This window comes from Drosophila mojavensis, unplaced genomic scaffold, assembly GCF_018153725.1.
Source record: "Drosophila mojavensis isolate 15081-1352.22 unplaced genomic scaffold, ASM1815372v1 contig_19, whole genome shotgun sequence".
NCBI classification, from domain to species: domain Eukaryota; kingdom Metazoa; phylum Arthropoda; class Insecta; order Diptera; family Drosophilidae; genus Drosophila; species Drosophila mojavensis.
In genome coordinates, this window is record NW_025318726.1 from 2,819,586 (window position 1) to 2,843,757 (window position 24,172).

The window sequence follows — 24,172 nt, forward strand, 5'->3', positions numbered from 1 at the left end:
TTTGAAACCACAGCAGATTCCGCTGAAGACGCCCAAGTCCTCGCCGCAGGTCATGGAGGTTATATCCTGCTCCTCGGACGGTCCCTCGCCCGTGGGCGTTGCCAATGCCACGCCCAACGGCAGCAGCGTTACGCCCAAAGTGGAGCTGTCCGCGACAACGGCCACTGCCGTCAGCCAGGATCCCTACGAGCGCCAGACGGTGCTCATGTGGGGCACCACGCAGTCCAGCGGCGTGCCGCTCAATAGTCGCAGCGCTGTCAATGCCGGCGGCTCGCCTCAGCGCACCACGCCCCTGACCAATGGCCTGAGCTACGCACACAACAACAACAACAACAACGAGCATGAGCCCGTTGTGGCAGCCAAGTGGAATGGCAGCAAGGCCGAGCTGACGGGCAAGTCGGCCAGCGACGGCACACCCGAGAACTATCAGCTGCAGCACGACGACTCCGGGCTCTACTCGGCCTCCTCGCACACCACATCGCCCCAGCAGCAGCAGCAGCAGCAGCAGCAACAGCAGCAGCCACATTCATCACGTGGCCTCGGCGGCTCCAATGTGAGCAACTCCAGCAATTCCATAACACACCCAGTCAGTGGCACCGAGCACCCAGCGTTGCAGCCCAGTCATGCGCATCCGCAGCAGCAGCAGCAGCCGCACCCACAGCCGCCCAGTTGTGCAGCTAGCCTCCAGCAACAGCAACAGCAACAGCAGCCGCACAGCCTTCACGCTCATCCACATAGCCAGCAACAGCAGCACCACCATCATCAGCATCAACCACAGCCACAGCCACCACCACAACCACACACCCATCCACATCATCAGCATCACAACGAAAGCCAAGCAGCCGCTGCTGTGCATCATTTGCATCCGCAGGCAACGGCCGGCACCGCCAATGGCAGTGAGGTATGGTCGCCTGCCAGCTATACGCAGTACTCGCAGTATTTAGCTTACCACCACCATCATCATCACCACCATCCGCACCACCACCACGCAGCGGCTGCGTCCACGCCTGGCGCGGCACATCACCATCTGCACCACCATCACCACCACGGCCAGCACACGGCAAGCCGCTAGAAACTAAAAGACACTAATTCAACTAGAACAGCACCGTAGACGCACCACACCACAAGCCCCCCCCCACCCACCCATACACACACACACACACACACACACACACACACAGGCAAACACATAGACACTTAGTGCACTAGTGAGTGCTACTGTCAGACTAACTAAACCTAAAACGCTACTCCCCCTACTTAGATCCTAATCAGCACCCAACTGCAACAGCATCAACAGCAGCAGCAGCAGCAGCAGCAGCAACAACAACAACAGCAGCAGCAACAACTCGTTGGATATACGCTGCACCACCATCCGCTGGAGTCGCCGCCCCACTGTCGCTCGCCGCCCACGCTGCCCGCTGTGAGCAGCCTGCTGAGTGGTGGTGCATCAGCGGATGCCTCAGCCTATCAGCAGCTAGCAATTGTCTCCTCTGCAGCTGCAGCAGCAGCGACTGCGGCTCCGCCGCTCATTATTTGCGCAGAGGAATCGCTGCAGGCGCTCAACAGCAGCAGCGGCAGCAACGAGGCGCACATCAGCTCCACTTCAAGCAACTCTGCGCGCACCGCACGTAAGGCTGCCAAACTGCAGCACCAGCAACAACAGCAACAGCAACAGCAACAGCAGCATCAGCAGCAGCAACAACAACAACTTCAGCCAAATTATCAGCAGCATCACGCACAGCATCTACTCTATCCGGCCAATATAACTGCACACACGGCGCTGGCCTATGCCCCGCCGCCGGCTGGCGCCTATATCGATGGCAGTCCGCTGCTCTCCTTCTCGGAGGTGACCAACACGTTGCTGAATCAGTAGACAACTGGAAGACCCCAAGACACACAGACACACACACATACCTACACACATATATATATATATATTTATATATAAACCATGTTCAACAGTTTTGCCAAAATGTGGACTATGACTATCGTATCTTCCATAATCTCAACACAAATACACACACACATACACACCCACACACACACATATATATATACGAATATTAAGAGCACAAAGAAATAGCAAACGAGAGAGCAGTTTATAGCTATCAATTTAACAAGAGCCTTGCTCGAGTGTATCAGAATTAACTTCAATCGATACGAGTGCTGAGAGATCTATTAATCGATAGATCAAGCGGAATCGAGAATTTAACTTAGGGGATATTTAGGATAGTCATAAAACAGAATCACAACAATCAATGTCCCATTTACCTCAAGTTTTAAACATTTTAATTTTTATTTATTTTTTTTTTTTTTTTTGCAATTGATTTAACTCTTAACAATGTTATCATATGAGATGCATTGATGTCAGACATAAATAATATATAATAAATACATATTTTTGCGTTTTTCCAAATCAGAAAATTCATATAAAAGTGGAAAGCAGAGGTTGATCAATTTAGAGTTTGCAATAATTGCATTTGTAATTTCGATACCGTGAAATGGCATTTGTAAAAATTTTTTAAAAATGATTAAAGAGTTTGTTATAAAACAATAATTAAGAGAAGAATATCCGAAATTTAACGCTTATACCTAAAAGAGATTATAAAGATGTACACAACAAATTCTAAATTGACAGCAACTGTTGATTCCTCATCAAATACTTTCGCATAAAACTAGATTTGTCTATCCTATTAACCTATAACGAAAATCCGAGCCCAGAAACAGTCTAGACTAATCTGAATTAAATAAATTTTTTTAACATAGATTCTTTCAATCAAAAAAATATATCCAATATTTTCATAATACCCATTTGATATTCTTTCCATAATGATCTATATCCTATCAGCTGTTAATATCTACTGAATACATTCGACAAAGCAAGGCTCGAGACAACAGAAAAGAAATCTCAGTGTAATAGTATTATTTCAAATGCAAATATTCCGAACCCATTAAGAAAGGTGTCTCTTTAGTTAATCCTTCGAGCAACACAATATGTAATTCTATTTATTTTACTGTGATAATTTATATAAACCTATGTACATGTAATACTTAACACAAGGCAGGCAATTTGAACCGTATCCGTAATTCCAATTACTTCCGTAACATATCGAACGATGTTATTAGGGCAACAATAGAATACAATTTAAAATTAAAACCTGCACAAAGTATGTATAATTCATCGTCAGTTGTAGTAACAACCAAAGATTTTCATTTGTTATACTAAATACAAATTAATCTAATTGTAGGAAATACACACAAACAAAAAGAAAAAATACAAAACAAAAAGAGAAAAAATAACAAAACTCAATTTGAGTTTTCAGATTGTTGCGCCAAATTTTAAGTTTCATATTTTCAGGCACTATAGAAAAGAACATTAGAAGAAGAAAACAAACTAAAATGAATCACAATTAATTGCTTAAGTAGCCATAAGATTAAACATAATTAAATATTTACATATACATATATATGAAGTGTATGTATATATATATTTATATAAATAATCAAATTACTTATTTTAATAATAATTAATTATTTAAAATTTAAATAGACCTAATGACAAGCAAACTAAATGCAAATTAAGTAATTTTCATGATTCCTATCGTTTAGCATGTAATCCGAAAGCGTGTTGGATATTTTAAATATTTCTTGAACTTCTAGTCGCCCATATAAAACATTTACTATACATACATAAATATATATATAAATATAAATATATGTATTTCAATATATATTAATAGCATATAAATATAAATATAAACCATTATTCAAAATACTTTAATTGTACATTTCAATTTGATGACCGTGAGTTAAGGCAACAATAATATTTGGTAATCAAAATTGCATTCCAAAATCTTTATCGAATGAAACATACGAAATAAGTTTAACTCAAACGAGTTTTAACAAATATACAAACATTTTATTTAACAAGACATATTAGAAACCCAATTTCATGTACTCGTAAAATGCATATTCAATCAACCAGAGCGAAATAAATCTAGAAAATATTCAATCGAAAACATAATTGAATGATATTTTAATCTCTCAATGTGAAAAGGTTTTAATCAGGAATATGATCAAATATTTCCTCACTAAGTTTTCTTTCATCCATTCACATAGGTAATTTTATATATTTGAATGTGGCGCCAAGATTTCAGGCCACACTCAACCAAACAACAAACAATACTGTAAGCAGTATATTTCGTGCTTAAATGACTATTTTTCCAAATTTGTATCGATATATCGTGTAACAGTCTGCTCAAACACGGAAAAATATCGTGCCAAACTGAGCATTTTATCGGTAGCACTTATCGATTTATCTCTTAAGTTGGCGGCCACTTTTAAAATGCAACCACTTTACGAAGTTGGCAGCTCTTTTCGAGTGCACTCAGTTTTTTCATTTATTTAATATTTTAAAAGTTTTAAAGCACATCATAACATGCTTAGGAAGCTTCAGCGGCTGATTTATATGCCTCGAAATTAAGTTTTGCGGGAAATCCAGCCCAGGTGCAGGTTTTTTTTCTAACTTTCATGGACAATACAACCGCAAAGCCGCAAGCAACAGCCTGCTTTATGATTAAGCTTAATTGGTGACTTTGCTGCTGCATCAATTGACAACATAAAATGCATTGATTGACACCTAGCGAAGAATTTACTATAAAATATATTATATGGCGTAAAAGAGTAATCGCCAACGCAACAAAATGTTGGAGTTGCTTAAAGACTTGTTAATAAAGGTCTCATCAGCTGCGCTGGGCTTCACAATGGCAGCGCACCTAGACTGTAATCATATGTGGGTTAAGATATTGTAGATATTGTTTAGTATTAAATGTTTGCTATAGTCATTACTGGAAGTACATAATGCGTGTCTTCATGTACACAAATATACGTACGTCCACGTCTCGTATTCAGATGAATGTATGTATCGCAGCTGGAAAGCAGCGCAATTAATCATATACTCTAATTTTATATACAATACATCATTGAAGCCAAAATATTTGTTGGGCATTGAACAGATATTTTCTAGATTGATGGCTTCATTGTTCAAGTGGCAGTTGCCGATGTCGAGTGGAGCCACTTACTTGGGCTAGATACAACAAAAATGATGCCTTCTGGGCTCATCTAACAAGCGGAGCAAGTGCTCCAGGCCTCATTGCCAAGTGCTCAAGGTCAAGTAGAGCAGCGATATAAAGAGAAATCCCCAACAATACAATTGCCATAGTCAGAGTTTTGTCATTTCAGAACTGGAATGCGACTCCCATACGATTGCACTCACGAAATTAATTAGCATGAAAAGTTCGTCTGTAATCTTTTCATATAGACATACGCTTCTCATACAACACGCAGACCTACTTGGTATGCACAGAGGATGTGATGACTTTTGTATACCCTAAAGCTATTGTACATATGCCAAATAGGAGATGATAAGCTTGTTAATGTGTATGTAACAAACAGAAGAAGCATTTGCGCTTGCCGAAAACTGAATTTTCATTATCACCCGTCAGAGTTCTTTATAGCAATTTAAAATGTATGATGAACATTAGCTATAGAAGACCTATATACAGTATAATAAGTAAATATTTATAAAATGAAAATGAAATGTTTTTCATTGCCAGCCTCGTTATAAACAAATTTATTGTAGGTTAGGGTTCATTGCCAATTCATCCTATCTTCCGATTCATCCACCCATACGTTGTCAATAATTTTTCGTTTTATTTATACCCTGAGCCCATTCAAAATGCGAAATTAGAGAATGTTTTCTTCTATGTCAAATTTTTTCTAAGTTAATTGAGTCAAGTTTCCCATAAACCTTAAAAAACGAATGAAATTATTATTATAATTTTTATTATTATTATTATTATTAGACGACGATAGTCATTAGCAATAGTATAAAAAGTAGTGTAAATGAAAGGGAAGATAGGAAGCTTAAGTGATGTATATGAGTTATGAATAATGAAATTAGTTATAGTAAGTCTTTTAATGGGATAATGCTGAAGGAGATTTAAGTCTGGTTAAAAAAGTAAATCTGTTAAACAACGGACATGTTTGTATTAATTTGTGAAGGTTAAGCTGAAGTTGCTCCTCGCGGGAATTAGGATATCCACTAGCCGACTATAGAACTATTTTGAATTTATTTTACTTTTAGAGGAAGTCTTTTATTATGCAGTATAGCAAGCCTGACAACAAAAGCCATAATACTAATAATACTTTGCTCGAGTGTAGGCAAATATTGCATATTTTCGGTTTATTGTGTGGCGGCAAGTTCGTATCTTAAGTCTTTCGTTTGGACCATTTTCTAATGTACAACAATTAACAGAGTGAGGCGATTGTTTTATTTATTTGTTTATTCATTTGTTTTATTTAGCATTGTGCGCTTTCCATCGCCTGACCTTTAACAGTCGTGTTGTACACATTTAGTGCCATCGGCCATACCGTCTAAGTAGGTCTATAGAGCGGCGGCGAGAGTTGGGTATATGCTGAACTATGCTGTGCGGTCCGGTGCGGTGCGATGCTGTGCAGTGCCACAAATTGAACTTCACTAAGTGCAATAAATGAATCCAAAGGTGATAATCTTGGCTTATTCAGTGCTCTTCAGATTGCCAGACGCGTCACTTCGGATCGTCACTTAAGGTCAATGTGGGCATGGGGCATGCTGGCTGCGATCATTACTCAGCGGCTTGGCTGCTGCTGTTAGATGACCTTGAGGCATTGTTGCTTGTTTGACAAATTTGTAGCACCCCAGTTAGAAAAATTGCCACTTAATGTCGGTCGCGATGTGACCGGATGCTCGCCTAAGCCGCTCGCGTCGCATCGAACTTGGACTTGAACAGACTTGCGACTTGCGACTTGCAGCTGGCAAAGGCAAAGCCAAAGGCGAAGGTATTTATGTAAATGTAGTCCGTAGTTGGTGGCTTTAAATTTGTATTTGACTTTTGACTTCCCTGTTCGCTAGATCAATTTATCAACGGCAATTTTTACACTCTAAAAAAAAACGCGGTGCATGATTACATCATTACATTATGCAAGATAATTTTTAATTATTATTTAATTATTTCGTTGCGGAATTATACTCTGACTTTTTTATGAGTTCATAGCATTTAATAATATATAAGCAGCATCACTTACTCTCTCTCTCTCTCTCTCATTCCATGTCACTCTATCTTTCTCTCTCTCTCTTATTTCATGTTTCTCTATTTTTCCCTCTCTCTCTCTCTCTTTCTCTACCTGTCTATATACAAATTTAACTGAAATTGAAAATTATTTTCTTTCTTCTTTACTGCTGCCAAGTTAATCTTTGTTTTTCCGAGTGTATATTTATATTACCTTTAACTAGGCATACGCGTAATCGCCAGACAATTGAGCACACCTCATTACACACGTTATTCGTTAGTCGCTATTCATTATGTGCGCCATTCAATTTCAGCCCATTGTCGCTTGTTGGGGGCGTATACGCAATAATTGACAATCTGCTAACTGATGCCAGCTGTAGGCTGTAAGCCGTTCGCTGTTAACTGTTATCAGCGATATATGCCAGGCACATATGTACACATCATCTGGCCACATCTGAAGGCAGCATCGCTTGGCTACTCCACAAATACTTTCATTTTTCATACTCAGAAGCAGCGCTTGGCCCGCGGCTTTGTGTCTTTGTGTCGCTTTAAACAATTTTAATCAACGTGTGAATCTGTGCTTCTCTTTGTTGCTAGTTATTGTTGGGCCGGTTCAATGGGACCTTGCCAAATCCAAAAAAAAAAAGTGAAAAAAACCGAAACAAGACGTAAACTATCAACATGAATTATGCCGAATTGCACCAATTTAGCAATTAAACATATGTATGCTGCCCATTGGGCACGAACGAAAGAAGAAGAAGTTCGGCAAATGAGCTTAAATAAATGGCAAGCAGTCATTGTGTTCGCTTCTAATACTCTGTAATCTGGGAAACAAGTTTTAAGGAGGCCATATGTCACAGAGTATTAGAATAAGAAGAATAGGAATAAAAGAAGAATATGTAAAAGACTTGTGAGTCTATTTAACAGTATCTATATGGATATGAAGGAGCCTCAAATTAAACTCATTTGAAAATATTGTATTGTGCTAATATTATAGTTAGTTTAGTATAAAAATTCATATAATTTTGAAATAAAATTGTATATTTTAATAATAAAAAAAAAAATAAAAAAAAATAAAAAAAAACAACAACAACTATAGATTTAATCAGAATGTTCATTTAATAAGCTTATGAAAGGAGAACTCAAAACTCAAGAAATTTAATTGCAGAGACCGTAACGATTTTAATTTGCCTAACAAATTTAAGAAATTAGAATTATTTTGTATTAAAAAAATAACTTTTAATTATTAAAATTAATTTATATAATAAAAAAAAAATAAATAAATATTATTATAATATTATTTATCTTTAATTTTTGTTATAAAAACTAAAAATAAAACTTAATTTTAATTTTTATTTTTATAAAATTGGAAGTAAAAATTTAACTGGTATATCTTTTGGATGGAAGGTGAACATTTATAATCTTATATATATGATCTACGCAGTAATGCCTATCTGCTGATATATAATATGTATATCTGCTTGTACAAATTCAATTGAGGTTATGTTAAGGCTTGACCCTTAACCTCCAAACATCTGTCGTATAGAGTCATATAACATCAAAGAAAACAAATTTCTCCATTACGAATCTATTCTAAAAACTCATCTCCATATTATACATTCGAAATCTCTTCAAAGCACGTAGCTAAAAGCAGTGTATCTACGCGCCGTAAACACTTGTTGCTTACGTATTTTGTTATTGTTTTCAGGTAGAGCTGAAGGCCACCTTGAATAGAATCACACGCCTTTGGCACCCCTGCCCGCTGCCGCCTCAGTCGGAGCACCGAGAGAACTTAGAGATGTCGATGACACACCTCGCCGGCATGTTCGGGTATGTGGTCTAGCTGCAAACTGGGGAGCAACATTCTGTTTCAATGAGTATTTGTAGCGATTAAGCTTTGCAGCCAACATACATAGAGAGCTGGAGGCCCCACACCTTCACTTGGTTTCCATTGAACCCGTTGACATCGCCGCTAATTGCCAAAAGATGCGCCAGCAACAAGTGCAGAGCAAACTCGTGATATGCAAGAAACAAAGTTCGGCATTCAGATTATTGTTCTTTTAATTTAATATTGTGAACTGGCTAATGAGCCACATAACATTAGGAATCGCAACTGAACTGTAGAATAAATGTACAAGTCTATAAGTATTCTAAATACATGTTCTCTATAGATAAATAGATATCAGATTAGTTTCAGGGACATTAGTAATGGATGTAGTTGAGACCGATTTATAAGAAAGAAAGTTGTTCATCTTGAGATGCTCATCAAGTATGGTGTATATCTTGAATATATCCTTGGGCTTGGATCTGGCAAATTACACACATATCAGCAGATCTTAACTGGTGCTGCCCGTAACGAAATCATCTCATGTCGCATGCAATTACTTGACCTTAACAGCGGCTTTTTGGTAGCGTGTGCCAATTGGAGGTGGCGCTAATGCTGCTGATGATGACGATGATGATGATGATGATGATGATGCTGCCGCTGATAAACATAATTTTGATGCTGCTGCAAGTCATTGCTCACCCAATTTCAAAAGATATTAACACGTACAAGAGTACTCACACACACACACTCACACACAAAGACAGGGACTAGCAAATGTGGCTTATATGTACTTAAGAGCATGTGGGCATCCAGTTCCACTAAATCCGCGCATTGCTACGGCATTCAAATTACGTTTCGAATTTCTCTAATCACCAACAAAAAGTCGCTGCGTGTTCGATTTCGATTTCGATTTGGTTTTCGATTTTTGTTTTTTGTTTTTCGGATTTTGACTGCCACAGCGAAGGTTAAGCTGTAAATTCAATTCAAATATGAATTACATTTACATTTGTTTATTGTTTGTAATTGTTAACGATCTGAAGATGGGGCCACCAAAAACAAAAAACAAAAAAAACGAAAAAAAATGAAAACAACAAGAAAAACCAAAAAAGATGATGCCGAATGTCGATATTACAATTGCCCAGCACAATGGGATATTTCTTTTGTTTTATGAAACAGATTTAAATGGCTTCTGAATGGTATTCGAATGACCTACCTTGCCAGCGGAAGATGGAAGTGGATGAGTCGAAATGCAAGACATTGGCCTAGCTCTTAACGATCTCATTACACACTTTGGTATTGATAGATAGCCATATCGTTGATATTGGAGTGATCGACTGATATAGTACTCAATGCACACAAAATTGAATCGAAACTGAGCAATCGTTGAGCACACGAGTAGTATTAATCGGAAGTCTGTGCATAGCACTTACTCACAATCTAGATTTGTTGTAGCTGTTTTAGTTCTCACATTTGAAGGAAAAACTTTACATAAAAAGTTTGTAGAAATTTCTTTTATATTTAATATGAATAGCAAAGAGACAAAGTCCGACGAGAGTTGCACTCAGAGCTGTGAGGACGTAAACTGCTGCAACAATACCACCCCCGAAGACTCCCCTGAACCACAAAGTGCGCAGCCAGAAACTGAGGCCTCGGATGACGCACGAGAGGAGCCGCCCATACGCGTGCGCGACATGATTAACCTGTACAATTTCGCGACGCAAAAGAACCAGGAGTTGGCGCACGCCAAGTCCATTTATTTCGGCGGCAACAGGAGCGCAACATCAATGGATCTCAACGACTTGGAACTGGCACAACAACAGCAACAGCAACAGCAAGCGGAGCAGGAGTGCTGCGATGGCACATGCCTTAAGATTCCCGGCATGGAAGGTACGGGTATGGGTCATGCCGGCGGCAGCAGCAGGTAGGGATGCACACGATTCGAAAGCTACCAAGCTTAAGCACCTGCCTGTCACACAGCCGTATACACAGCAAGAAACCGGGCAACTTTCGCGTGACCACAGCAAATGATCAGACATCACTGCGACAGTCGCCGCAGACGGATGCCCAGAGCGGCGCATCCGTGGAGAAATCATATCAGAGCAAGACAACAATTAGACGCACCGAACAGGGTGGGTAAATGAACTCAAATAAGAAGAAGAATGCTCCGAAGAGCTTCCTCCTACTAACTTCACTATTGCATTCACCTCCGCAGGCGTTCGCATCATCATTGACATCTTCTTCGACAAGAATGAGAGTGATATCGACATCGTAGGCAGCCGTGTGGAGACTGACATACCAGAGAGTCGTATCTTGGCCGATTTCCAGCAACACTCGTTGGCCACGCGCTCCTCCCAGCAAGTGAAGCAACAGCCCAATGTTTAACTCGTTTTAACTAGTTCCATTTAGACACATATATACAATTTGTAGGATAGGACGTCACAAAATTCCTTGTTATGTATACGTACCGTTGTACAGTTTGTTTGTTCGACAACACGCATTTATTTGGTTCAATTGTAGTGGTTTCTATTTATACGAGTGTCGTCTCTGCTTTGGCTTGCTTGGGCTTGCCTTGCCTTGTATTTTTTGATCGTTCTCCCCCTCCCATTGGCGGCGCATTCATGCCGCTTCCTGCCCAGCTGCAGCATCACAACCCGAGCGCTGCAAAAGCCAAATAATAAACTCTGCTGCCGCCATATGAATATATAAACCTAGAAATGCAATGAGGCAACACCAAAGTGAAACATCTAAGCGGCGCAGCAAATAGCCCCAGTTGATTCCCCCTCCGCCTCGCTCTATCACCACACTCCCCTCTTTGCGGTTCTCAACTTTTTTCCTCAGCACGACAAAGGGCTTTGAAAGGCGGCGAAACAAGTAAATAAACGGCATGAATTCAAAATGGAAATCTCATCTTACAAAACTCACTGAAAACTGAAAGCTGAAAACTCAAAACAGAAAACTGAAATCTGAAGACGGCAACGACGCCAACGCTCAAGAGACGAGCTGCCTTGCAACGAGTACTAGATAGCTGCCGCCTTTCGTAATCCCTGCCGCCTAATCTCACTTAGATCTTCAGTCTAGCTGCCGCTGCCGTTTCGATCGCTCTATTTAGCCAACAACGGTATGCTGATCCAATAAATTAGACAAATAAACATTGGTAAACGGTAGCATGCATACTCGACGCTAATAACCCCAGTCCCAAGCATTCAGCATGAAAATGAAAATGAAAATCAAATTGTAGCTGCAATGTTAACGCTTTGTTGACTGCCCTCTGCCAGAGCTGTAGCTGTAGATGTAGCTCTAGCTCTAGCCCCAGCTCTGGCTCTGGCTCTGGCGCCACCTCAGCCTCTGACTCGCACCCAAGCCCGATCTCGAGCTCAAGCTGCGCTGCCCACATCGGCTACACTTAGCCGATCTTTACAGCAGCTTCGTTTGTTAACGAAGATGCTCGCCGTACAGTGGCTCACAGCTGCGTGTTTACCTTAGCAATTTTGTAAACTAATTGAAAAAATTGTTTATTTGTTAGATTATATGAGTAATTGTATAATATTGTATAAATTGTATAAATTAATTTATATTTTATATTAAATTACTGAATTAAAATATTTATAAAAACTTGTAATTAAAGAAAGAAAATCGGAATTCAAAAAAAAAAAAAAAAAAAAAAAACAACATACACAAAAAATTAATTACATTACAGTACATCTATGTTAAATTAAATATTTATTTTATTTAAAAATTTAATTTTCCAAAAGAAGACGACACAAAACTGAACAACAGTTGGTTATATATAATCGTCTGTAAATCAAATAATAAAACGCCATAAAAATGAAGATGAATTTGCTATATTTAATTTAAATTTTAAAAATCATTTATTACTTAGTTCAATTTAATTATTTATTTCATTTAAAAAATTTAGTTTTCCAAAGCAAAATGGCGGCACAAAACTAAACAAACAAATAAAATAATTTACATAATTTAACATATTTCTAAAAAAAATTGAAACTATTTGTTACAATATTTGTTAACCGTTTATGACAGTTGATAGATTGATAGATGTCTACATAGATTCCTGTCTACATATATATATATATATTTTTTTTTTTTTTTTAATTATCACAATTATTTTATTTTATAGTGCAACAAGAATAAAGCAAATGAAATATTTATAAAATATTAAGTAAATTCCACTAAAGCCTTCAGCTGCAATTTCAGCAATTTTGAACAGGTTTGCGCCACTGTGCACTGTGTCGGCGTTGATGACGATCGCTTGGCGCTTCTTTTGTGCGGCGTCTAGCGGGCGGACTTTGCCAGCGGCCTAATGTGAATTTTAAGCCAAGTCGAATGCACTCGCAGCCATCAGTTCTGTACGAGACATTGTGCGGTGCGGTCGATACAGCGGCAAAGCCAACTTCAAACGACGACGACGACATCGAAGACACGGAGATACAAAGCTGAGATAGAAGGCGCAGACGAAGACGTGCGTCTCTTGAGGTGCAATTCGCAATTTGCAATTGTGCATTAACCGAGATAGGCATTAAGTGTTAAGTGCCGTGCCGTAATAAATATATAATTTATGCCAGTTTAGTCTTGTGGATGGACCGATCAGCGATCGAACGTGATTGCATCTCCGATCTCAAATTTCAAATTTGAAACTTTGGCGCGTGTGCTCTTGACTTTGTTTCCACATTCGATCAGTCAGTCAGACAGACAGTCAGACTGAGAGTCAGACTGGCAGCTGACATTTGATCTTTGCTAAAGATCGACTAAAGATCGGTCGACTCGTGTGATCCGCGATGTGTGCTTAGTGCGAACCTCAACTGAGACCATATGGACTCCCATCGAAAGCAACACCTACGTGTACCACAGCAATTTGTTTGCTCAGTTTAAGACTCAGGTGAGCCGTAAACTAGCTCTGACCTCTGATTAGTTGCCGCCCATTGCAAGCACTGCTAGTGATTCCTTCCACTCAGTTCCAACAATTAGAAGAATAATGCCAAAGTCGTAATCAACCTGTAATGCCAGCTAATTGGAATAATTGTTGTTGTTGTTGTTTTCGCTGCTGCTGTTGCTGCTCTTTCTGTGGAAATTGCTGGCAAAAATGTCAAATAGGCTCTGAGTTCGGCTCGTTTCTCTCAAATTTTTTTTCATGTTGTGCTGCAAGGCACAAAACTGCAATAATAAAAAAAAAAAAAAAAAAAAAAAACAATAACAAAACCAGCATCACGAGCTGAGGATAAAGTTGCAAATATTTGGTTGCTAGTTGCCGTTTATTGTCAAAAAGGTCAAACCAATAGCAAAACCAAAACACAAAAACTTCCCAAAACAGAGGGAAAAACAAACTCTGCCAAATTTTTACTTGTTTTGTTGTTGAGCATAAAATGATCTTGTTAATGGCTCTGAGGAATGCCGCAAATAACAGGAAAGACTTCAATTGATTTTCAATTTGAGAACTCAATTATGAAATAGAAATGAATGTCAAGACTTCCCAAGGATTACCTTAACAAAAATTATAAGGAATATATGGTAATCACAATAAAAGCAGCTAGGATTATGGGATACTCAGATCTTTCGATGCTCAAGTTTCTCAATTGAAGCCCACACTTGATCAATAAAATACTCAGTGTATGGAGTATTTCAACATTTCATTGAAGCACTCATGCAAAGTCAGTAATCGAATGTAGATTAAGAACAGAAAACTCGAAATGCAACTGGTTGAAGACGATTTATAGACTTGGAGATTGTTTTAAAAATGGTCCGATTTATGTGACTTCAAGGAAAGCAACTGAGTAAAGCGAAAACTTGAAAACGAAAAATCAACAACGTTAAATAGTTCAAAGTTCAAATTGACAAATTTGGAAAGCTTGGAAAGCAACAAGAAACTGCATTTAATACAGCACGACAAGCTACTTACTCAGAGTTTATCTATATATATGGGTGTGTGTGTGTGTGTTTGTGTGTGTGTGTGTAGAGTGAATCTGCAAGGTTGCAAATTGAATTGTAGGTGGAGGTCGAGGCAGAAGCAGAGGCAGAGGCAGAGGCAATGCGTTGCTAATTCTGCCAGCCATAAAATGGCAACAATTTATGCCGCTTGTTCGCAACAACAATAACAACGACAGCAACAACAACAACAACAGCAAATACAACAACTAAACTGCAAATGTTTTTTAAATTACAATTAATTACGAACTTAAAATCGAAAATTGTTTTCACCCTGGCTGCCTACCCTAGCTCTTAGCCCCCAGCCCCTAGCCCCATTGTTGATCAGTCGCACAAAGCTGATGAAGAAAGTTTCTTTCGAGCATCTTCAGCGAGACACAATTGGAGTTAACAATATAAAAGTGAGGCACAATTGGAGTTATAATAACAATATAAAACTCAATTAGTGAGCACTTTCGAGCACTAGCATTTACAATATTTTTTTGAACACTTCCAGCCCCCCCACCACCAGCAAAGCGTCCACTAAGCTGGCCCATTGATTAGGCAATTGGAGGCAACAGTAGAAAATCAAAACACCATAAAAACGACATAAATCAACAACAACAAAGACAACAACAACGGCGAAACGTTGACGAAAATGCCAGCAAATATGAAAGATTTTCATCGGGAAGCATTCGCAATCTGCTGTTTCATCATACTTATGGCCAGTGAGGTAAGTTTTCGCCAAACCGCTCATATCACATCATGGCTATATTAGAGCCATCAAATTTTTGTCATTCTTTCTTTTCGTTTTAATGCATTATTTATTCAAAATTTACTTGTCTGCATAGCTTCAAGATAGAGAGAGACAGACTGAAAAAGTATCTTAAAATTCATTATAGTTTTATTTGTGTAGTTTATAATTGTATTTGTGCCGCATTTGTATTTTATTCTATTTTTAGTTTTAATGAAAAGTATCAAGTATCAAGATACTTGATTGATTATATTGTATACATCTTTGAGATATGCAAAACATATGCATTTCGCTGTTATAAGTATCTTGAATATACTCTTTTAATAAATCTCTTTCGTTTTAAAAACAATCATACAAATATGGCAACTATGTTTCTGAACTCTTATATAGAGATTCCTACGCTGACATTTATTTTCATTCTTGAGATATTGTTTCTTTAGTCATTCTCAATGCTCAATACTCTTTTTATGAATAGAAGTATATTCGTTTTTTACAATCCGACCGTCCTCTGCTCTGTTCATTTGTTTTCATAAGCGCAAAGCATTTCGTCGTTATTAAAGTCTGCAAATATTGAGCATAAAAAAACTAATAATACATAAAAGTTTCGTGTAACTGTAAAATAAATTAGCAACCTCAAATGAGTGTTAACATTTCTTGGAGTGAATATCTTGTGGGAGTACACAAAGCAATCGTCATGGTAAATCGATAAATAATATACCTTTCACACAAGAAATCTTATATTCGAATATACTGATTTTTGAATAAAACTAATGGTTTTCGAACCGTAAAAGAATGCAGTCGATTCGTCTGAGCCCAAGAAATAAAAGTCTATTGTATATAAATTTGGAAAATTCAACAAGAATTGTTAAGTTTCGTTCACATCTTGAAGACAGAAAACTTTTCTAATAAAAAGGGATTGTATTTATTTAAATACTTAACTTGATTTTTGTACACAACGAATACATATGAGTAATATGTATCTTGCGACTCTTAAAATAGTATGCTAAGTACAGTAATTGTTTGCCAAATCGACTTTTTATTTAAAATTGAGATACCAATTACCCAGTCAACTAAAATCAGAATCAATTTATTATTATTACATCATTAAAGTATGTTGTATCCACAATTAATATATTTATATATACAATATTTATAAAAATTTATAAAATATCACAATACACTAAGGTTTCGTACAAATCGAATAGATCTATGAATATTACATATTTTAAATATATATTTATATACATATGCATGTCAATTTATATACATATCTAGAAATCATCATTAACATTCCTGAGGTTTTCATTTACTGTGTATAAATTAAGAGTCGGGTTGTAGCACATTCGCTATTCAACTGGCTCATCAAATATTTGTATAGTATGTCGTAACAATTGTATTAAGTAATTGCCATATTGGTATCTATTCATTAATTTGTTTTACTAGACAGAATTATCAAAAAATGTTGACTATTTGCAAAATTTAAAAGATTTTGGAAGATTCGTTTACATAAAAGAGTATTCAAATTAAGTAATTACATATTAAACAATCTGCTTCAGAAATATATGTAATCGCAGCTCTGAAACTAGAGTTTTTATATTAATTTTATATTTAAATTTTACGCACTGTGCTTCAGAATAGGGCTCGTAATATCCATTGACTATTCAATTAGCAATCATCTCCATTTAAACATGCAAATTGTCATCTAGACGATGACTATATACAAGCTTTCATTTAACATATATCGTGATCAAATGCATTCTAGGTACTTCCTAGTTATAAATTAAAAGATTGAGATAACCGACTATTCAAATTCGGTTCTATCTATATAGAAATGCAAAGACCTTTTATGTTAAGCGAGCCAACAACTGCATTAATCAGAGTCTATTATCTGTCTTCATAATTTCTATTTATAGTAGAGAGTATTCAGAACCTAATAATATATCTAAATATATTTCTTCGAATACAATAATTATTGTCTTATTATTTGTCTACAAAACTCTTACCGTCTAAGTTTTATAATTATAATTGCATTAATTGAGTTATTTCAATGAATCAACTCTAGTCTGATTATCTTTCATATGCGATATTTACCTCAGCAAATTTAAATAGAAATTGGGTGTTTATGATTTTTGCGAAAAATTTACCGCTTTAGCAACTGAAAATAACCTTTGGGTTAGGGCTCTGACAGGTATTTCGTCTTGAGCTTCTTCTTATGGTTTTTTAAGTTTGACTTGACTCTTTTGTTGTTGTTGTTTTTGTTGTTGTTTGTAGCGTTACTTCCCAAGTGCTTTTAAGCAACGGCGGAAAGTGTTGTAATTCTGCGCTCTTTACGCTTTGTTTCATTTTTAATTTATTCTATGGTCTGTCTATGTGAGTACGCCTTCTGATATGGGTATTCATTCACACACATGCCACAGAAACAAAAACAAAAACGCAAACAAACGGCAAAGGTCTTCAAGCATATTAAAACAAAGACGTTGACGCAGTCGCTGGCCAAGTGACCTTTTTACTGACACTTTTGCAGCACAGCGCGAAAAAGAGGTGAAAAACGCTACAACAATAAATGGAACAAAATACGTAACAAAAAAGTTTGTTTTCTGACTTTTTTTTTTATATTTTGGTGAGCCATGAAAATGGAAACGAAGATGAAGTTGAGGCTAAACCTATGGTTATGAAACAGTGGACTTCAAAAGCAACTCTCCAAAGCATCCGCCAATTGCCACTATCTAAACAAAGCCCCGCAAGCATCGACAGTAAATGAAATGCATTTAACTATGAAATTGAATACAACTACTCGCAGCATGTGATCAAATTGCGGATTGCAAATTACATAAATTAGCCCCGAGTCAAGTATTTGGTTAGTCAGCCATTCGGTATTCCAAATTGCCAGCCAGCCACATCTTTAAGATCTTCACAGTTTCCGAGTTGAGCACCGTCTCGGCGCCCTTATAAGGCGAATGCAAAACAATTTTGTCAGCCCACAGTGTCGCAAATGAATGCTAATCGCTTTGCCTTATAAGCCAGCGGGAAACCTAATCAGATGAGCTCCTATGTAAAAGTGTGGAGAACTTTTGCTCAAGCGCGAATCAAATGTGCTCTAGTTAGGAGAGCGCGACTTTAAGATACCCTGTAGATAACTTATATATGAAGTTATAATATTATAATTATAAATATTTATTTCTCTCTCTCTCTCTCTCTCTCTCTCTCTCTTTCTTGCTTTTCTATTGTATTTCTGGTTGCTTTTCTATGACAAAGACTCTTAAAATGTTAGCATAATCTTAATATAATTAAGAAAATAAGTAGTAAATAAATAATGAAAGACGTTATTAGATACTAGCTAAATTAAAAAAAAAAAAAAAAAAAAAAAACTGGAAATGACTAAATAACAAATAATTACACATACTCACGACGCTTTTGCCTTTGCCCAGATAAATGCAATATCCGTCATGCTATTAGGCCCCTTTCACTCTACATCTCTCCCCTCCTTCTCTCTGAAGATCTATATATCTGTCTCTCTCGCTCTGTATGTATATATGCTTATGTATGTATATGTTTTTCTGTAGTATTATAGTACACCCTATATATGTACATAGATGGCATCAAGAAATCTAGCTCACAGTCTTTAAAGCACTAAATGTGGAGATCTTTAGACAACGCTGTGCAATAAATAATAGATTTATTTAATTTAACTTGAGCAAAAATAATAATAATATGAAATTCAAAATGTCAGCAAATATCTTTTATCTCGTTAATGGAGCCTCACTTTAGTCACAGCCGTCGAATCAACTGTGACACGTTAGCTCAGGAATTCGAAGGGTTCAGCAAGAAGCGAACGTACAACAAATTTATCTGAACAAAAAATCTGTTGTCCAGTACATACATACATATTTTATTATTATTTTTCAGATTTTTTTCCTGATTTTTTTTTTTGCAATATTATATAAGACGTTGTAGGGCTGCGCGGCGGTAGCCTCACGTGGTTTACTATATTGTTTTGAGGCAGCTGGGAAAATAATTTTTCACGGACTTTGAAGACTTGGCTACGGAAGCTTATTCACATATTCACACGTAGCTGTCGCTGAGGCGGCCCAGTGGCAGATTTCGATAAGTCATTGGGCTATAATTTGCGAGAGACACATGAAGACTTTTTCTATATAATTAAACAAAAAGCAAAAACACAAACAGCAAACAAAACAACAAAAAAGTATGAAAATCACAACACACAAAGTTGACATTTCACACAGCAGCAGGTCGCCGCATTGGGCCCATCGATTGTTGCAAGCCAAGCAGCCGTGGCACCATGTGCCAAGTTATGACATCACTTCAATTCATCAACTGGTGGACTATAGCCCAGAGCCGTGCCATACACATACCAGTCAGCCAGCCAGTCAGGCAGCTAGCTACAATCGCACATGGTCTTGGTCTTGGCACGAGTACTCAGTTCGACTATGAATAGATCTTGATCAGACAGCAGGGTACTCGCTATCATTTGTTTAGCTTCACTAATAGCTTTTGGCTTGGGAAAGCGCCACAAGCTATTCTCCTATAGCAACTATGCATCAACAGATATATTGCAACTCTGTATTATCTCTGCACGGCCCACCGTTAGATCCGTTGGATCTTCCTCTACTAATAACGATCATCTCTTTTCCACATCATCCATGTGCTGACTGGGTTTTTAGGATCATAAGAGCTATAGACGCCTGTAATACGTGCACGGACTATGAATATTTCCATTGTTACTCCTTCTTCTTCTTAAAAAATCGAATTAAGTGTAAGATAAATCAAATATGTAGACCATATACAGAAAACTACTTAAGTTCGTAAAGCAACTTATAATATAATATTTAAATCCATAATAAAATAATATAACAATAATAAAATAATATATTTTCAAATTACATTCAAATTTAAGGTCCTGTAACTTCGAACTTTATCAGTTATTCTAATAAACATATAACTTTTATAAATAAATTATTAAATTAAAAATAAAAAAAAAAAAAACATAATTTAATACTTTCCAGTGCCAAGCTGCATTGAACACGCAAAAGACTTCCTTCTCTTGTGCAGGACGACCGGCAGGTTACTATGCGGATGTGGAAACTGGCTGTCAGGTGGGTGGCCAAATGTAGTACACAATTTTCTATTTGTTATGATGTTTGTTGTTATGCTTGATTATGATTAGGTCTATCACATGTGCGATGGCTTGGGCCGTCAGTTCAGCTATACGTGCCCCAATACGACGCTCTTTCAGCAGCGCATGCTCATCTGCGATCATTGGTACATGGTCAACTGCTCCAAGGCTGAGAGCAACTATGCGGCGAATCTTTTGATAGGTAAGTCTCAGTGACTCTTGTCTCGAACTTCATTAAGATTACGTTAGCTGTTGTAGAAATTACCATAAATGTTTTCATTTAAAATGTTCTCCTTGGCATGCCGCTAGGTCAGCGCGATAAGCCGTTTGTCAATGATGAGGAGAATAGCTTGCGAACGCCCCGTCCCGATCTGCTAGATCGTCCCTATGCTCCCGACTATTCTGGCGAATCCTTTCGGAACCAATACAAGGTAAGCATGGAGCAATCCCTATTATCACTCACCTCTCATGTTCTCCCTCTCTCTTTCTCTTTCTAAGCAGCAGCTGACGCCAAGTCAAAATCAGATACGCGATGATTCCGTAAAGAGCCCCGATAAATTTGATTCACAGCAGACACAAAATAGTCAAACGCGCTGGAGGATTCCCCCACCCAGCCGCACTATCCTCCCGCCCGCCTTTGAGCCCCAAATAGAGCTCACCAGCAGCACGCCTCAACCACGACCCAGAGTAAGCAGCAGCACCACCACCACCACTAGCACTCGCAGACCCACCACCACACCGCCTCCTGTGTCACACAAGCGGACGGAAGCGCTGTATCAACGAACTGCGGACATGGAAGCGGATGACCTGGGCACGAGTCACAGCACGCGCTACAATACCTCGGCGGACTTTAACTCTGCTGAGCAGCCAACGACCAAGAACTCCACCAAGCTGGTGAAGTTCATCAAACCCCCATCGAAGATCTATGAGCCTCCGTTCGTATATCCCATTTACAATCAGGACGTCCAGGAGGTGCAGCCGGTTACGGAGACTTTGCGCACATCGTCAGCGATGCCCTTCAGCACAGCCGCGACGCAGACCCGCTTCTCGGCGGCAGCAGCCAGACCCAGCACCACTACCAGGCCACCCAGTCGCCCCACCACCTACGCCGGACAGCCCTTCTCCCAGAGCACGGCAGCCACCACGGCGAGCACAACAACCAATTATCGTCCAGCTGTGGCTCAGACAGAGCATCGAACACCCACGCCGGCGCAAGCGTTCCGCCAGACCACGCCCACCTCGACAGTGGCGCCCAGAGCTGGAGGCAAGGGCGAGCTGCCCTTCAATGACCTGTTGCCGCCATTTGTGGACTTTGTGCCACACGACATAGCCACGACCCAGGGACCGCCCATTTACTATGAGTGGAAGGTGCCCGCCAATGGGCTGGTGCCGCCAAAACTGGATCCGCCCATAGGCGTGGATGGACGCGAGTACCCGGAGACAAAAGCCGACTACAATGTTAAGGTCAAGCTGGAGAGCTTCAACTCCAAGTTCAATGACATTGCCAACACCAATGCTGTGGCGGCTGCCAGTGGAGCTGTACCCAAGCGACTGCCCAGCTCGCGTTCCATCAAGCCCAACGAGCTGCCCCTGGGGTCCACGGAGAAAGCACAACGACGCGCGGATGTGGTCAGCACCGGCTCCGGCTCTAGCTCCCCTTTGACATCGGATATTACGCAGCTGCGCAAACAGCTGCTCATACCGGAATATGCCTTTCCGCTGGAGACCATCGGACGGACGGGCTATGCACCCGGCTCCAGTGTGGCCGGGGATCTTTACAACTCATTTCAGCTGAAGATACCGGAGCGAAGGGCCGGCAGCGGTAGCTCATTCAGCAGCAGTTCCACTCAAGGCAGATGGTTCGGCGAGAATCCAAAGTGCCCCGAGTGCCATCCATCCTTTGTGGTGCCCGGCACCTGCGAGCCCTGTTTGCGTAGATAGTTAACTGCACTTACACTTAAGTTTCACATACCACAAGCCGCGCCTACGCACCGTCCTAGTATTAGCTGACATATATTGTATTCATAGCCGCCCCAGAAAATCCGCCTTCGCATTGATTCATGCATTTAAATGTTAACTTTATTGTATACACTCACAGTAAAAATAATGCGCATTAAATAAGTGAGTAAAACTACGTATATTCAAGCATGAACCTCGGTTCACAATTGCTACGTTCCAGGTGGTAAGTATGTGTGGTGTGCTTCCTAAATAACGCTCACTACAGCAATGCAAGAGTTATGCTTGCCTAAAACGGCAGACTAACTATATATAGGTAACTTCGTAAATTCCATAGAGATGGGCACCGAGAAGCCTAATAGATAATTTCGTGTATGAGTATTTTGCGAGAGTAGCGCTGCTTTGAGAGTCTTATCAATATGCTTATATAAAATATACACGTATGTAATTAATTGTGATAATATTGCCTGATATCGGTGTAGAGTGACATGATTATCTCTTCAATTACGATTCTCTAAAATTCAACAAGATTCAACTGTGATTCGTTCACACTCCTCTCTAACTATGACCTGATAGTCCTCAACAATAAAATGTAGTAAATGAGTTCAATTCATTTGAATAAATTGTGACTTATTGTGATCAAATCATTCTATATCGTGATTCACTATAACTCTAGCTGCTCAGGACAGATTATGTGATTTTATATACAAGGTGCAATTGTTTTGCTTCGCAACTCCGTTTAACACTCACTGATAACTTCTCAACACTGTTTTCTAATGCAGTGCAGTAACGACTTTAGATTGCCTCTTAGCAAAACAGTTTCAAAATATCATTTTAATAACGTTTTCTCATATTTTGTCAAGACAGACAATTTCGAATTGTTACAATTTGTTCGCATTGCCCATCTCTAAATTTCTTGATATAACAGATTCAAACATCCTATTTGTGTACATAATAATGCGTACAGAAACGCAGCAACGCGTGCAACATCGGTGAAAACATTTGATTTGAAAGGCACATTTAAGTAAATGCATCATGAGTGGACTTCAGATTCTTCTAGTTGCTAGCTCGATGGAAAACTTGGATACATCAGAGTGATCAGATCAAAAATCAATCGATAAAACTTAAACTAATGGGAAAGACAATAGGATTGGACAAAACTCGAATAGAAACTTTTGACTAGCACTTTGTTCAGGGTTCAGGGCGCATAAAAGAAGATGCTCGGGGTCCAGGGTCGGGAGGCGCCCACCGACATTTCGGGATAGGCGGGCGCCATCTTGTTGTTGGGGCATCCAGGTCCATCGCTGGGAAATTCCTGACCCACCGCTTGGGCTCGTAAAATAACTTTATGCGGCTTGGTCACGTCCACATTGGCCACGACGCCCGCTTCGTGGCGATAGCTATAAAATCGATTGGTCAAATGGCCATCCACATATATCTGATCGAACAAACGGGAGTAAATTATTATTCAAACT

At 38.9% G+C, this 24,172-nt stretch overlaps 4 protein-coding genes across 8 annotated transcripts in view; 3 read left to right on the top strand and 1 right to left on the bottom strand.

Annotated features, from left to right (window-relative positions):
• The window catches only part of LOC6572267 (circadian locomoter output cycles protein kaput), a 39,706-nt gene extending 36,218 nt beyond the window's left edge, over nucleotides 1–3,488 (top strand). The window contains exons 8-9 of one of the 2 annotated variants that reach the window (XM_044007695.1): nucleotides 14–901; nucleotides 1,262–3,488. In XM_044007695.1, coding sequence (XP_043863630.1) covers nucleotides 14–901; nucleotides 1,262–1,873 — 1,500 coding nt within the window. In that variant the 3' untranslated portion in view covers nucleotides 1,874–3,488. The remainder of the gene's footprint in view (nucleotides 1–13; nucleotides 902–1,261) is intronic. The other variant, XM_044007696.1, reaches the window with a different exon arrangement.
• A 6,848-nt stretch (nucleotides 3,489–10,336) lies between these two features.
• Nucleotides 10,337–11,448, top strand: LOC6572266. Its single transcript, XM_001998372.4, has 3 exons — nucleotides 10,337–10,858; nucleotides 10,915–11,066; nucleotides 11,150–11,448. Exons 1-3 carry the CDS (start codon nucleotides 10,461–10,463, stop codon nucleotides 11,317–11,319), a joined length of 720 nt encoding a protein of 239 aa, XP_001998408.1. The 5' UTR covers nucleotides 10,337–10,460; the 3' UTR covers nucleotides 11,320–11,448.
• Nucleotides 11,449–13,293: 1,845 nt separating this feature from the next.
• On the top strand, nucleotides 13,294–22,875 carry LOC6572265 (mucin-5B). 2 transcript variants are annotated; one of them, XM_015166299.3, is made up of 6 exons: nucleotides 13,294–13,831; nucleotides 15,371–15,586; nucleotides 20,632–20,721; nucleotides 20,793–20,943; nucleotides 21,051–21,172; nucleotides 21,246–22,875. In XM_015166299.3, the coding sequence occupies exons 2-6, from the start codon at nucleotides 15,512–15,514 to the stop codon at nucleotides 22,680–22,682; spliced, it is 1,875 nt and encodes a 624-aa protein (XP_015021785.1). In that variant the 5' UTR covers nucleotides 13,294–13,831; nucleotides 15,371–15,511; the 3' UTR covers nucleotides 22,683–22,875. The 2 variants fall into 2 exon arrangements, with proteins under 2 accessions (XP_015021785.1, XP_001998407.1); XM_001998371.4 differs by having other exon boundaries at nucleotides 13,295–13,831; nucleotides 21,243–22,875.
• LOC6572260 (protein Daple) overlaps nucleotides 22,795–24,172 on the bottom strand; it is a 33,444-nt gene continuing 32,066 nt past the window's right edge. For all 3 annotated transcript variants that reach the window (XM_044007698.1, XM_044007699.1, XM_044007697.1), the window contains one exon: nucleotides 22,795–24,135. In XM_044007698.1, the coding sequence (XP_043863633.1) occupies nucleotides 23,896–24,135 (240 nt within the window). In that variant the 3' untranslated portion in view covers nucleotides 22,795–23,895. The remainder of the gene's footprint in view (nucleotides 24,136–24,172) is intronic.